This window comes from Varroa jacobsoni, unplaced genomic scaffold (genome assembly GCF_002532875.2).
Source record: "Varroa jacobsoni isolate VJ856 unplaced genomic scaffold, vjacob_1.0 scaffold_1145, whole genome shotgun sequence".
In the NCBI taxonomy this organism is placed as follows: Eukaryota; Metazoa; Arthropoda; class Arachnida; order Mesostigmata; family Varroidae; genus Varroa; species Varroa jacobsoni.
This window is the reverse complement of record NW_019214047.1, coordinates 234,495-249,837: the sequence shown is the minus strand read 5'-3', so window position 1 is coordinate 249,837 and position 15,343 is coordinate 234,495. Positions and strand designations below refer to the sequence as shown.

The following is a 15,343-nucleotide window of genomic DNA, read 5'->3' as shown; positions in this document are numbered from 1 at the left end:
ATATATACGAGTTTAAGTGTACTATTGTTATATTTAAATATATTTAAAGTATGATTAAATCAGCGTGTGTATTGGTTATGTTTACTTCGTTTCAACCCCTACTAGCCAAATATTTTTGTTTAACGCCTCAACCCTCTGATTCTTTTTCGCCTAATAGTTTGCTGATGATAAGGACGCCCAGACAAGCTATTACTTCAACTTAAACATGTTAATGAAATATCTCATGGCTGTATGATTCGCTATTGTAGTCTCAGCCCTAAACCTAGTTCCCAGCAAACTCCGCTGAAAAAGAGGGTTTAATTTAATCTTAACCCCTAAGGTTCAGAAGCAAGGTCAACTCGAAATATATGTAAGTGGACTAGCCTATACCACAGGAAACTTGTATGACTCAAAAAAAATGCGTAATATTTATTTTGAACAGAGTCGAGGTGTCTGCTTTAATTCATTTGAATGAATTCAATGTAGACACTTCGTTTCAGTTTTGCCCTAGGAAACGGGCCATATCGTTTACTGGAAGTAGGTGTCGAAGTGTAGGATAAAACTGCGTTACTAACGTTTATTTAATAAAATGCCGCCTCATCACCTGTTTAATCACACACATACCGAAAGAAAAAACTAATATCAGCTTGGTGATTACTTATTTTCTTCGATACGAATTAATATATATTAGGAATAAATTTAGAAAACAAACAGGTTCATGATTTTCGTAGCTTCTTGAATAACATTAATGTGAGAGCATTACCTGAAAACGCCTTTGTGTTCCACCAATATTTCTATAACATTTCAACACTAACAACTTCAACAGCCAAATAAAAAATTCAGATCTGCATTCCGTTTTATGTCAAAAAGCCCGTCCTCCCTTTTTTCTTGAACCGATAACAAATGAGCACAAGAGTTTATATAACATCAGAAGAGCTTTTATTGACGAAGGATGGTCGTTTGTCTACTTCTTCTGTGCCTTAAGTACACGCGAGACGATCTTCTGCTCTTCGATAAGGAAGGCCCGAATTATACGGTTCCGCACGCACTGTCCGCAGCGAGAGCCTCCGTAAGCGCGGGTCACACGCTTTTCGCAATGGAACTGACGGGAACGCTCCTTTGGCCGGCCACCCTTCACTCCTCTTAGACGCTCTTTGCAATCGCCGCACTTAGGAACTGTACGCTTCTTGCCGAGATACAGATATACCAATTTACCTCCAGGAGTCTTTGACCTGGGTAAAAAGAAAAACAATTGAAGCTATCTTCAAAATTTTAAACAAGCGCAAAATTTGAGCACTACGCTTCGCAGACAGCGAATATGTTATTTGTGAGAATATGTTTGGCTCCTGCATTCAAAATTGCTTCAACAACAGTCGTAGTGAGGTATATGAGTTTCTAATCAAAGTAAATGTAGTTTGTTGAAGCTTATCCATCAAAAAAGAAAACCTTGATAGGATTTGTCAACTTCAATCATCCAGTATCGTTTTAGGGAGCTTCTAAAATCAGGGGAAAATTGAAGGAATTCGCGCCTGACCTTTAATTCTCCCGTAGAGAGTTAGCATACATTCAACAGTATGCTCAACGTTTACTAAGTCTGGCTTTCGTGTGCCTTTCTATTCAAAGGGTAAAACGTGCAAAACATCATATTCACCCGCACGCAAAAGGCAGTATTGTTATTGGGTGCCACAGCGAAGGCAGAAGAATTCATTTAGCGAACCCTTCGTACAAATAGCCACCCGTTTTTGGCATAAATATGAAGACTCCTTTTGAAATTATAATAGTATGCTGCAATGAATAACAGCCATTCTTGGTACTTGAAAAACTAAATGTTCCGAATATACATTGTAGCAGTAAGCGTCTGGATTGAGGAAACAGCTTGCCCCATTCCAAAGATCTTATTGATGTCGTTTATGCCTAGCTGTGTAGGGAACCTTTGACACACGTCAGCCTGAGGAGAACTGACCTGCAACGCCGGAACCCATTTATTTAATGATGATCACGCGTGCCTATCGCTAGTGCTAGATACACTGTAGAAGTTGTGGATTTTCGATTTGTGACAACCCATATCACACGCATATCTCATTGGGTTAGTCAATTTAGTCGTAAGCACATCCGGCTCATATGAAGGCATATCACCTGTTCATATTTTTAATGCCAACTAGTCAGTCATCTCACACAATTAGACACCACAAATTGCAAGATTTAGGAAGACAGAATTTGTAGTTCGGGTGGGTTATTAACTCGACAATTAAGCCTTAACTACAGGCATTCAGCAATGTTGACCGCGAATTGAAAACGGACAAAGTCAGAAACCCGTATGACCACTGCAATATAAATTTTTATCAAGATTGTTTTTGGTAGAAGTATTTATTTTTCATCTTCTCAATTCACGGAATGCCTAATCACCAAAAAATTATCAACATCAAACAGTGACTCATTACTAAACTATATGAGCTAAAAGTGTAAATAATTCCTACTGCTGGTGCAATATGGTCTCTTCAACAGACACTACCTTCTAGAACTATTTTCTGGAGTTATCAGATTTTGACTAGGCTTCAAGTGGCCCCAACTAATTGACATGAGTCCTTCATAGAAACAGGTAGATACGAAAATAGACGAATGGTGTAAATCTGGATGAAAACGCACTGGCGTGTTCAGTAATATGAGGCGTCAACATCTTCTAACCATACGCGGCGTTCTTTCATCCTTTCAACTTAATAAACTATCAGGCGTTCGACTTCGCGCTTGGTCGATTCACTTGGATAGCACAGACAAATGTAACCACCATTCGGGTTGCCACACTATTAATCGTACAAAGAAAAAACATGGCACGATCTCTGCTAGCTCTTAAACACTGCGATAAGCCCACGAGTTGTTCCGATTCTACAAGACAGTTGATAACAACAATTTCTACATTGGCATTGAATCACGTAGAATATTGATACATAAATCTCAGTGTACACGTGTATTCGGCTACTTACACCCTCCGTTTGTTCGAAGAGGTGTTGTAGGGAAGCCTACGTCGAAGGACAAGACGTTGCACCATTTTTACGCCTGCGAATAACAATTAAGCAATTTTAAATAAGCATCCCAGAGTAATATTTTAACTAACAACAAGTTATTTTACATGATTTAAATTGATTTTGTCACAAGCACAGAACTGCACAGACCGTTCCGTAAAGATGGTGGGAGAAAAAGATCCGGATATCGAAACTATTATGTCAGGATTATTTATGTACCATGGGTGTACCACGCGTGCACCGCGGGTGTACCACGGAGGTGCCACAAATTTACTAACGAACTATTGTTTTGTATGAAAAAAAATCAGCTTCGTAAATTTTAAGATCTGAAAGGATAACCTTCGTACCACTCGTAAATATTGTAAACATGTTAAAATTAATCAGGTATGAAGTCTAGCTTAAGGTTAAGAATGTAGTTATAGTGAAGTGACTGGTCTGCGCGAGAAATTTGGCTTATTCGGGGATACGACTGTGTCCACTATAGTCGGATATTAAAAACAAAGATGGCGACGCTTATGGAAGATTTCGAACAGCAGTATGCTATACTTTCAGCAGAAATTACTACAAATATATCTTCTCTTTCGGCCGCAGGAGATGGCGAAAAGCACAAAAATATCAGAGGAATCGAACGCCTTCTTGAGGAGGTTAACGAACTCGTAAGCACGCTACAAATATTTTTACCTTGTTGTTATTACATTAAGCTGGTTAGCAATTTGACAGCTCATATAGTGACATATATATTTACGATTTCGTACTATAGTAGAACGGCTGTACTGCTTTAGGGTGTTTTTAGTCGAATAAAACGAACTTATTAACACAATGGAATGTTGAATGTCGCTGTCGCGATTCGATAAACTATCTGATATGCTAATTAAATAAAGGCATAGGACACTACTAACGTATAAAGGTAGACTTTTTTTTTTCTTATTAAGGCTGTTTGTGTCTTCCCTTGACGGTCTATTTTTTCACATTTTTGACATAGTTCTAGCTAAAAAATATAGCCAATTTGGGTTTATCTTTTTCAGGAAAATGGAAGTAAGGGAAAATTGGAGTAAGGGAAAACACAGAAGTCAATCAGAAATATAAATAGTCAATTCTAATAAACTGGTTCTCCGATCTATCTAGCGAACCTTGTATAGGTACGTTATGTACCACTTTATGTATTAATTAAATAGAAAATTGTGTAAATACTAAAGAAAAAGCGTTATATCAAATTGACGATGCTGCTTTGAAACTGAACTGATCATTGTCGCGAAATTCCCGTTAAACAGAGTTAAGCCTAAAGTTTGAGAAGGATCGAAATTTTTCTCCAGTTTTTAGTGTTACGCTGTGCAATTGGCTTAAGGCTTCCGACATGTAAACTGGGTCTTGCATAAATCATATACTTCTTGGTATCCATGGTTCTATCATCGAGATCTGATTTCACTGAAACACAAGTTATAGTTTTACTCTACTCATAATATAGGCCGTACCATCACATTTTGAAAGGATCCTTAATAAAACTTGCGTGAATTCGTCAGATCATAATAAAAAAATATACAGGTACGATTAAGTACCGAACAAGCGTTGCAGAACTTGAAGCCATTTAAACGCCACCTTATTGAAAGAGCATACAGTTTAAATATAGTTCATTTTTCGGTAAATTCGTATTTTTTCTTTGTTTATATACAAAAATTCTACAATTGAACAATTTCTACATCACGTATTTTTGTTTTATCTATCCAGTAACTAATTAATGCTACGTATTTTCTATGTATGCCATTTCAGCTGGAGCAGATGGAGTTGGAAGTTCAGTCAATGGCCCCCGAACTGAAATCGAAATATGCCAACCGTGTGAGAAGCTACCAGGCTGAACTGAAAAGACTCAAACGAGAATACGTGAGTTAAAGAAAAAACCGTTGCACTTATGCTCATCATATTCTTCGCTTTGTCTGCTTAGCTTGATGTATTTTCTAGCAAGTTGTCATTTCATTCAAATTAAATTTCAGTCAAGTTTCACCATAAGGAACTTTAGTATGTGCGGTTAAGTTAAATAAACGCGTTTAGCTGAGGTTCTACTTGATGTGGTGGCTTTAAAGCATTTTCCCAGCGCCATACTTCTACACGTGACTGTAATTTAGAATAAACCTTAAAACCTAAAGTTTATGCATTCTAATTATAACAAGAATTGACACTAGCTGTTTCCTAATAGCATGTTTAAATTGAGGTTTAAATATGTGGATGCTCCTCCACCTGCAATTATTAACGGCTCTCGTTTCTTTTCGGTAAATTTTCATACGTCGACAGTTAGATGCCCGATCAACAAGCCGCGTAGATCTGTATATTTCAAGAGACAGTAACGATTTTCCCACCGATGACAAGGCTCAACTCCTTGATAACACCGATCGTTTGGAGCGAGCTACGAGACAATTGAAGGCTGGGCGACAGGTTGCTATTGAAACCGAGCAGGTTGGCGCGGAAATACTTAGCGAGTTGGGACATCAACGAGAAGTAATCACTCGTGCCAGGGAACGGGTAAGCGACAGATTCCATTGGAAGAGAATGTGTCTTAGTTCTACTTACTAGTTCAGCCCTAGAATTGAAATTGATATCGAAATGATTTCATCTCACACTGTGACTTCAACATACAGCATGCTCATGATAAGCTAGGACATTTTCATACGATGAGAACAAATATGTAAATGACATTTTCTAGATGTGATAAAGACATACCTTTCTAACTTGTTTATTTAACGTAACTGCCATTTGTGTCAATTATAGTCTCAATTCGGAGCTTGATTTCCTCGCAAGTATTGTCTAGGAATTCCTTCTCTAAATTTGAAACTGACTTGTTAATAGAAGTTGTGAGAAAAACGATCTACGAACACGCGTAGATTTGTTGATGTCTCACTTGAATGTGCCGGACGCCAAAAATAGTCGATTTAAAGATTGGGATAATAGTAGACCACAGGTCGATAGGTTCAAAAATATCAGAAAGTCCAAGAAGTGCAAAAAAGCGGTCTCTAATTTTTTCCATCAAAATTCTCGTTATACCGGAGCGTGCCGCTTCAATGAATTTTCGATTTTTTTCGTCTAATTTTTATTGCTAAATTAATGATATTTGATTCAATGTAAGGATTTGCCTTCGCGTCGTTTCGTGAGGCAGAGGTAAATGCGCTTTGCCTTATAAATCTCTCTCTCAAGTTACTCGAAAATCACACGGAACTGACGCCAACAGAGGCTGTCAATGTTGGTTAATTATTGCACTTGGGTGTTCATTTGCACAGAATTCTCTTTAGTGTGCCAGAATAGAAGTAGCCTTTGCTTGGAAATAAGAGTTCTATGTTAATATATGGAAACGACTGACCAATACTTCTGGTAAACTTCTTAAAGAACTGCGAAGTCCAAGTGGCGACATCTATGTAATTGTTTTAGGCTAGCTAACTTCGTACAACAATGACAGCAATTTGGTGGTGACTATCAGGTTATATCACAGTATAGCTTTAAGTAATAGAACTAATACTTCGCTTTTTTCCGATTTCTATTTCCTATAGATCCGAGACACCAATGATGATGTGACACGGAGTTCGCAGTTGTTGACTTCGATGATTCGGAAAGCATTCCAAAGCAAAGTTGCGGTTCAGCTGGCTGTAGGAATCGTCGTTTTTGGCTTTGTTCTTGCCATCGTGCTTAGTATTAGAAATCACTTCTAAGATCTAATCACTGGAGTTAATTAACCTGACACAAGGCTTCATCAAAACATAAGCCCCAATCGATGGGGTGATGAACAACATATTTGTTTATGGCCTTTGTAAATAACGCCTTCACAGTGACTCACAGCAATCAACAACAGGTCGCTCTGTTAAGTATATACTAATGCCAACTGTATTTAGTGTAATCACCACTAAATGATGAGATGATAAATAATAATAAACACATTCCTCATCGAGAAGATTTGTTGACGAAAAACGATGACCGAAACAATAATGGTCGATTCGAAGTCTGTTGTATGGATTACTACACGCAGTAAAACTTACGAAGAGATATAGCAGATGTCTAAAATGTCCCGTGAAGATCGGATATCATAGCGGTGTGAGGGAATGTCGGAAAACAATAACACTTAGTCTACTATAATTAGATAGGAATAGTAACAAAGGGAAGGGTCAGGTCAAAATAAAGTAATCACTTTCAATGAAATCGGTCGAGATAGAAAGAAATCGATAAATTAGCCTATTTTTCTACAAGTCCAGAGGGAAAAATACGTAATGGAACGCACCTATCTTAGTGCAGCGCTAGACTAATTGACCTATTTCTGTCATTTCTGTATATCACAGACATATCAGGTTTGTAAATTGACTATCCTATCATACATGTAACTAGTCACTTGATTCGGTATCTAATTAATTGAGTAAATTACGCATAACAAGAAATAAATGTACCGCATGGCTCGATCATAAAATATAAGTTTTATATTTCATATCTAGAGGCAGGCATGTATCATCATTCTCAAAGGCAAAAGAGACTGGAGTGAAGCGAGGCCTTAAAAAGCTATTGCAAAAAAAGAAGTACAAGATTCTATCGAATATGTTCGTATGACACCTAAGCTCCTGTCTGAATAATTGTGATGCGCTATTAGTTGGGCGATAGAGGTTTCGCGCCAGGAATTGACGATGGCAGCCTGCAGAATACTAATCGAATATAGTCAAAAAATCTAAAATCTCCGGGGTGCTTCTAAGCTGTTTTCGTCGTCTTTAAAACTATCTTTGACTCCGGTTATCCAAATATTGTATTCACAAGACTGCCAGGCCAGGGTGCGCCTCACAACTGATGAGAGATATGGTACAAAGAAATCTGGCAATTATAAATAGTAGGATAATTGAAAAGGATAAGGTTGTGCAGACAACTAGGTCTGCCCAACAGGACGATCTAAGTCTTCAACTGTTCTCACTTGTGGTCGATGATCTACACACATTCAATGTGGACTCCCCTTTGTGAAGCTGGTTTTGTATACTGACGATCCAATAGAGCACAAAGGGAACAGTACTAATCTTCAACAGGTATATCAAGGATGTTGGACTCTAATAGTGCAAGACAGTAGTCATAAAATGCAGAAAAGAAAAAAAAGGCTCTTTGAGAGTGGCTCATCTATCTTTCATCGAAAAAAAAACTCTAAATACGTAATTTTTTTTACATATTACGGTTTTACCAGAATAACCACAGGTACATCTTTGACTATATACATTGAAGGAGTCAGGAAAGCATTCATCGTGGTAACCATGGTTAAGTAACCAAAAAAATTATAATTTCCGTTTGCTCTAAAGCGAGCACCATTAACCTTCGACGGAATTTAGAGTATTTGGACAGATCTCACTACCCGCAATTCGACGAGCCGATAGACAGGCAAACTAGTATTGGTAAAATTTGTAATCGGCTTTCGCAAAAAGACACGGAATCAGATAGTGCACCTGTTGCCTGACACAACTATGAATCGTGGAAGAGGTCCGCCATACATTTTATATTCATTAGAAACATCATTCGCTTCTTCATCGACAGCCAAAGAGCTATCTTGAGGGGAGAAGTGGACTCGTCGTTTTTCGTGACTCACAGAAACTGGAAGCAAACGAATAAGTTAAACAGGCATATTGTTACTAAGTTCGCAGTTCATTGGTTCTATTTGGGAAATGCAAGGGTAACATGAATTAGAACTGAATTGGGAGCAGCAAATACCACATCGGTTAATGCAGTGTAACGAAGTTCGATCAATCCATCAACTGATAAAGTCAACCAGGTTAATGTTTAATTGTATCAACTTAATCAAACTTGCCTGTTATATTTATTGGAATTATTTTAAATTGGAGTTCTTTACGAAGTTTTATTATCATTGACCCAATTTCTGTAAATCCACCCTAAAACTTCTAACCTACAAAAATAAATGATATTAAATTAAATAATTTTACTGTTTATCTAGAGATACATACAATGCAATTATTCGAGTCGAAAGCATCCGAGAGGTAGGCTATTTGTCGCGAGACATAAATAGACATAAATAGAGATTACAACATTTCTGTTAGTCAACTAGAAGATATATATGTCTAATAACGCAATAAGCAACGAAAATTAGGTAAACCTTATATAAGGAACATTTTTCGCATACAGGGAGATTGTTACTTTCTTCCTTGAATAAACAGGTTTTCAAGAAACACCAGAAACTAATAAATTTTCCCTGTTCCACTTTGTTATGGATGAAAAGTTAATCGTCTAATATCTGTTTTAAAACATATATATAAGACATATAAATCATTAATTCGAATTAGTCATACAAACGAAGGCCGACACCAGCAACTGATCGTTTCGAACTTTGACAACGTTCCCGGGCCCACAGTTCATGTCAGCTATGTTCAGTCGCTTCGCGTTTATATGTGAAGTAATACAGGACCTGATCGAAATTAAAATATGTCTTTACTTCACTTAAGCAAGCTAGTCATTTGCCAAAACGCCGATAGCCCTTTGATAATGACGATGATATGTATCCTGAAAGAGAAAATCCTCATGACTGGTCTGTAGGATCTAGTTTCTCGTGCGGCGTATCGGCTGATTGTTACTTGCCGATTGTTTATAGATGCAGCGAATTCTGCTGAAGTAAGGAACTATTATTATTAACTAGTCGTATAAGCTAGTACGATTTATGCGTATTAGATGCGAACCGTCCGTCAAGGAATATACTGAGGTAACTAGTTGTCAGGTCTTTTTATATAGGCACTTCAAGGTGGCACATGCATCTTCAACTGTTGTTTTCCAAGGTTGCTTGTCAAGGTGTTAACTGATAAAATCGCAAGTAATTTGATGTTAAGTTAGCCAGATCCCAGTCTGTTGTTCTTGTTCATTATCTCTATAACATTTTATGTTAGTTTAAACAATGTTATAAACTTCTTGTCAAAGGTGTTTATACAAAAGGTAACGAGAAGTCCACTCTGAACTGCGCTGTAAAACGTACAAAAAGACGCTTATATTTATACCACTTATATGTTCGTGTAGTATTTTGTCTTCTATGATTTAGGCCTAGTATAAATATGGCAACAAATTCAAGTAACATGAATTGGACCTGTTAAATATCTGCTGTAATGGTTTGGAGGATAATCGATGACGTCGGATGTTTAGGTCTATTGTATTACGATCATTAATTAGTATATTTGTATTGTAGCGTCGAGAACAACAAACGGCAATGAACAACGGCAGGTAAGTGAAATCACTAAATCTCTAATATTCTTTTTTGTTTTTATGATTAGTTTGGAATCCATATTACACAATGGCCAAATCTGTATTAATATAGTGGCTTTTGCACGTGACGTAAAACGCGAGAAATATTGATTATGAGCTGGATTGAATACCACAACTTACAGGTGATATTGCACATTTTTTTGCTCATCGTCGAAATCATGATGATAATTCAAATCGGAATATTGAGTATATTATTCACTGTGTATGCAACGTGCACTCATAATGAGACAAAAGTACAAGTCTTGTTCATTGGGCTTTTTCATCAGTTTGGCCTGGATTGAGTTGCATACTATAGAAAGTAAGTTATACATGGCTGTAAGCATGTGACGTAATATGCTTGAGAGTTTTTTTAGTTGTCAACAAGCTTGTCAAACTTAAACAGTTCGCTGAATCTTGGTTTTTTAGAATCGAACACAAGTTATTCTCAAGCATGATCTCTTTGGTGCATTACGGTGAAAATGTCGAAACACCTTCGAAACTGATTGTACTCTATTTTCGATTCAGCAATCTGTTCAGACAATCGTTTCATTTATATTTACAAGTCTTTGCTGTATCGGGGGGTTGAGACAATGAACATAGCTATTTTTAATCTACAAATTAAAACAAGTTCCTTCTAGCGTACTCGTTCAATAAGATTACTGAATAAATGATTAAACCTTTTTCCGATATTACGCCGAATCAGCTTAATTTAATCTTTTTTTTTTACTGATACAGTCACTTTCGAGCACAAATATCAGCTCAGGCATCTATGGATAAGCTCTGCGATCGACCTTGTGGCCTGTATTTGCAAATAATTTTGCGCAAGACTTCTTTTGTCGAAGCACGCACATGATTGGGTTTAGCTTTGATTTCATTCTGAAAACAATTCTGCCCTGAAAAGAACATTTACTCTAAATTCGTCAATCTACTTGTACCATATGAAATATGTTTAGAATACTTACAGAATATAATTTTGAATATCGCGAGTTTCATCGTGGAGATACTATATTGCAAGATCAAATGGAAGGGAAAAGTGCAGCTTAAGCAAATGCAGAGAAAAGAAACATTCGAATGAAAATAATCTTTTTGTGTATCATTATGTAATTACGGTCCTTGTCATAGAATCTGTAGATGGTCGATTAGCACATCTTAGAGTAGCGACCATCGATACATCCGTTGGGCTTTGAATATCAAAAATAAATTTATCTTTGCTTGAACAATAAACGATCCGTGGATGTATATCGTTTTATGAGCTATATGCTTTTCGCTAGTCCTTTCCCGTCGAAAAATCTAGCTAGCCAGTTTTTTGAAGAAAAAAAAAAGCTACATTACGAACAAAGAGGTGTACCCTACTATAGAAAATAACGGTGTGCCTTCGAGTTAGATCTGCACCGTGTTGAAATTTTAGACGTCTATTCTCGAGTAGTCTTTTCGGAGTAGCCTTAAGGTAGTGAACAGTCAGTATATTGTGTTACTAAGGTAGTTCAGTAGTAAGCATAATGTGGGAAAATTTGACATACCTATTTCAACACATCGAACAGTGGCTGACGTTCGTAATTACGTCGGCCTACAATTCTGCACTTTAAGTATTTGCTGAAAAAAGGCCATATGTCCGAGCAGACATTGTGGGTATCTTCTAGTGCAATGTACGTGGGGTGATCAAAATTATTGTAATTTTTGAAAATAGTGAAATTTAAATTTGAAGACCGGGCGCTGATTTCGAAAACTAAACTATTCCTCCTCTTGTCAACGCCGGTGTCGCCATTTTAATAGACATTATCCTCGTCAGGCGCACATATGAAAAGCAGAACACATGCGTGCCAGTAATTTTATCCCTAAAGCTGGTTTATTCAAAAAAACCACACAACCATAAGAAAAATCATAGGAAACCTTCTCTTATAAACATGGACCCTTACCGGTTAAACCGTTAACAACTGTGAATAAGTGGATATGGCGGTCACCGCTTGGGTTTTGCTAAATTAAACGCTCCGAATTTTACGTCGACTTTTGTTTAATATGTTTGTCAAAATATCTCATGAAAAGACAAACTCAGTGTGGCATGTGAGTTCGATTTATATCTATACATGATTCGAGTAAAGACAGCATTTTCAGTGGAACGTGTAGAATATAATCTAGCAATTTACTTATTTAATGACGAAGTCGCGAGTTATGTAGGAATGGTGTAGGACATATTGATTTGGCCTTTCACGTGTTGATACTTTACGTTTGATTTTGTTGACGGTGAAAGGCAGCGGCGTCGTCGCCACAGAGACCGTGCGGGACCTGAGGACCGTCGCAATGGCGGAAATGTCGACGAAAGGCAGCAGCACCACGATAATCAAAATCATCAGCAAGCAGGCAATAATGGTGGAGAACGCTGGCAAGGTAATGATGACGGACAAGGACTTGTAAACGGGGGCGGATATCAGCAGCAACAACACGGCCAAGGTGGCCAGCGGACGCAACAATCAAAGAGAGGTTCGTAATCCTTTTGTGTGTTGTTAGATCCCACCCGATGGCGCAATCGTAACGTGGTCTACTACTCGGAGGGACGCATAGATTACTTAGATTGGAACCTGAACGTAAACACACTTGATCTTCAAATCAAAATAGGAAAAGCGACTATCGTAATTCTTCTTCATCTTGGTTCCTGATCGCTAATGTTGAATTTTCTATCCTGACAAGTCCATCAAACAGTGTTACAAGGGACGGTCAGTGAGCATGTCTAAAGATGTCTCGAAATGTCATTGACGTGTTGGTCATTTTGCGAATACGACTGGATTTTTTATAATATTAAGTCTTATAGCAAAATTCCTTTTATTTGATATCTTTGTACTGTTCTAGAGGCGTACCCGATTTCAAACTACAAGCTTGAGGAGCTTCTACGTTGCGTTCCGAATGATCTTGTTATGGAGTTGCAGCTCAACCCAGGCTGGAAATGCCGCCTAGAGGCATTACAAAACGCCGATGGTCAGTCCAACTGTATAAAACTCTAAACTATATTAACTTATCAGTATTAGCTTTTTTTTTTACTCTTTTCTTGGCGATAATGCGGAATATCTGATCTGAGAGTATATTACAACTGAAGCATTTTTCAATATTGGTTTTTAAAATCTAAAAGAGACACTCTCTACTTAGCATCGCACCTCGCTCCAGTCGATCCTCTTATTGAAAATTTTTTAACTAAGATATATCCCTATATTTTCTTGTCATAGAAATTATAACAAAAAATATATAATGTTACAAGAAAATGATTACATTTACTATTATTCCCAATGGATTTTTCTAAATTCCAAAAAGGAGATAACCCTTCTAATGTGACTTTTTATATATTTATAAAAAAGAAATGCTTATTCGATTGCAGTAAATAATTTATCATTGGTCGTGCGGGTATATCAGAAGTGTTTGGAAAGTACCAACAGAAGTACTCTTCTTAGCTTTCTTCGAGAGTCGTATGTACCCAACCAGGTTCAATTGATTGGATCACTAGCGTTCCTCATAGGTAAACCCGACAATGTGGTGGCAAAGTTAGTCTACAACGTCCTTGAACTTACAATTGTAAGTAGCGATTGCCTCATATAGCGCAGCATAAACTTTAATCGGCATATATCTTAATACGAAAGAAATCAATATATCGACGTAGCATATAATTACAGTGATCTACAGAGAATGCATGTGAGCATGGAGAACCGTGTTTCTTTTACCATTAAACCGCTTCAAAATGAAAATAATTATTGTATTAAACAGTCCGCATATCAACAGAACAAAATTATTTTTGGTAAATGTATTATCACGTATATCGTATACAGGCGGGATAATTCTGTACACATTGCTACTATGACGACTGACTAATGTTTGGTCATATTTATCTTGTGTCGCTCGGCTTGTCATAGACAATCGTCGCCGTTATACCCAAGGCTACGTTCCAATCGACGAAAACACTAGTAGTAATGCTACGGCCTTCCCTCGATGTATTACAAAAACTACTGCATGGAACACCACGGACACTCGAAGACCTTGTTGGAGAAGTAGAACGGCAGGTCAGGAAAAATAATTTCAATTGCTTCTCAGTGTTGAACCGATATTTTTCTATGCAATCATCGTATATGCGTTAGTGAGAAATTGATGCTATAAGTTGTGCATACAAAATTGGCTTAACGATCAATCAAAAATAATAATAATAAAAAGCCAAAAAATAAATTGAGTGCTTTTTTCAGGTGGACTCGGTAGAACCGGCAGGAAGTGCAACTGGCCAACTACAAAAGCGTAGGTTTACCTACAGGTGACGTATATGTACCTTACACATCATGCTGTAGCAAGTATCTATCTAATTAGCGACACTATGCTGATAATAGTGGCAATTAGATGAGTTTAAGTTGTCCGTTGCATAGCAATTCAAAAACTGCAATATATTGTTCGTTACATAGGGAAGAGACCGATGAAAAGTTAATGAAGCTTTGTTCAGGGGTATTTTGTGAATGTACATGAAGCGCAGCATGTAGTTGAAAATGCGGTTATCATTAATGGCTCCCGACTTCAGTTGTGGCTCTTTGCTACTGCCGCAGGTCTCGCGCACGGCTACGTTGTCGCAGGAACGGCTCCGGACAGTTTCAAAAATTTGGAAGTTTTCCCCAGTATAAAAGATGTTCATGACGATAGGCAATTTCTTCGGCCAAACAAAATAATAGGTACGTTCGTTGTTGATTAAAGGCTTCATATGGAAAAATAACTTTTACAATTATGAGGATTTTTCATCGAAGGCAAAATGGATCCCAGCTTGAATTTGATCTAGGTCCAAGAGTCTTAGAAGCTCCTTGACGCACACAATTTTTTCAGGCTCATACGAGAGTGGGCTGGAATACCTAGACACGCAATTCCGGTTGCTTCGTGAAGATTTCGTGAAGCCAATTCGAGACGGAATCAATAACTATCTCAGTCTTAAGCCAGAGCAGCGTAAGAAATGCCTTTCTAGCCAGTCTGTTAGATACTACTGGAACGTCTCTTACCGGGGTCGAATTGCTGCATTGACCAACCAGGTATGTGAACACTTGGGAAAAAGAAAGCTTCTTCTAAACTTTACAAGTGTATGTTTACGTCGCCTATTTATT

At 37.6% G+C, this 15,343-nt stretch overlaps 4 protein-coding genes across 4 annotated transcripts in view; 2 read left to right on the top strand and 2 right to left on the bottom strand.

Moving 5' to 3' along the window:
- Positions 1 to 868, bottom strand: part of Uck (Uridine-cytidine kinase) — a 6,599-nt gene extending 5,731 nt beyond the window's left edge. The window contains exon 1 of the mRNA XM_022845077.2: positions 743 to 868. The gene's annotated coding sequence lies outside the window, so the exon portion shown is untranslated. The remainder of the gene's footprint in view (positions 1 to 742) is intronic.
- A 27-nt stretch (positions 869 to 895) lies between these two features.
- On the bottom strand, positions 896 to 3,252 carry LOC111267088 (large ribosomal subunit protein eL34). Its single transcript, XM_022845086.2, has 3 exons — positions 3,150 to 3,252; positions 2,961 to 3,033; positions 896 to 1,211 (listed from the first exon to the last, which is right to left on the bottom strand). Exons 2-3 carry the CDS (start codon positions 3,023 to 3,025, stop codon positions 944 to 946), a joined length of 333 nt encoding a protein of 110 aa, XP_022700821.1. The 5' UTR covers positions 3,026 to 3,033; positions 3,150 to 3,252; the 3' UTR covers positions 896 to 943.
- Positions 3,253 to 3,387: 135 nt separating this feature from the next.
- On the top strand, positions 3,388 to 9,450 carry LOC111267086 (vesicle transport through interaction with t-SNAREs homolog 1A). The gene is made up of 4 exons (XM_022845084.2): positions 3,388 to 3,655; positions 4,767 to 4,877; positions 5,286 to 5,513; positions 6,533 to 9,450. Exons 1-4 carry the CDS (start codon positions 3,503 to 3,505, stop codon positions 6,689 to 6,691), a joined length of 651 nt encoding a protein of 216 aa, XP_022700819.1. The 5' UTR covers positions 3,388 to 3,502; the 3' UTR covers positions 6,692 to 9,450.
- A 164-nt stretch (positions 9,451 to 9,614) lies between these two features.
- LOC111267081 (NFX1-type zinc finger-containing protein 1) overlaps positions 9,615 to 15,343 on the top strand; it is a 22,316-nt gene continuing 16,587 nt past the window's right edge. The window contains exons 1-9 of the mRNA XM_022845066.2: positions 9,615 to 9,705; positions 10,180 to 10,214; positions 12,484 to 12,713; positions 13,080 to 13,205; positions 13,600 to 13,793; positions 14,129 to 14,275; positions 14,453 to 14,501; positions 14,801 to 14,923; positions 15,072 to 15,271. Of these exons, the coding sequence (XP_022700801.1) occupies positions 9,664 to 9,705; positions 10,180 to 10,214; positions 12,484 to 12,713; positions 13,080 to 13,205; positions 13,600 to 13,793; positions 14,129 to 14,275; positions 14,453 to 14,501; positions 14,801 to 14,923; positions 15,072 to 15,271 (1,146 nt within the window). The 5' untranslated portion in view covers positions 9,615 to 9,663. The remainder of the gene's footprint in view (positions 9,706 to 10,179; positions 10,215 to 12,483; positions 12,714 to 13,079; positions 13,206 to 13,599; positions 13,794 to 14,128; positions 14,276 to 14,452; positions 14,502 to 14,800; positions 14,924 to 15,071; positions 15,272 to 15,343) is intronic.

Coding starts and splice junctions, on each gene's coding strand:
- LOC111267088 (XM_022845086.2), bottom strand. CDS start 3,025: ATGGTGCAACGTCTTGTCCTTCGACGTAGGCTTCCCTACAACACCTCT. Junction 1,212..2,960: donor TCTTCGAACAAACGGAGGGT/GTAAGTAGCCGA, acceptor CTTTTTACCCAG/GTCAAAGACTCCTGGAGGTA.
- LOC111267086 (XM_022845084.2), top strand. CDS start 3,503: ATGGCGACGCTTATGGAAGATTTCGAACAGCAGTATGCTATACTTTCA. Junction 4,878..5,285: donor AAAGACTCAAACGAGAATAC/GTGAGTTAAAGA, acceptor ATACGTCGACAG/TTAGATGCCCGATCAACAAG. Junction 5,514..6,532: donor TCACTCGTGCCAGGGAACGG/GTAAGCGACAGA, acceptor TATTTCCTATAG/ATCCGAGACACCAATGATGA.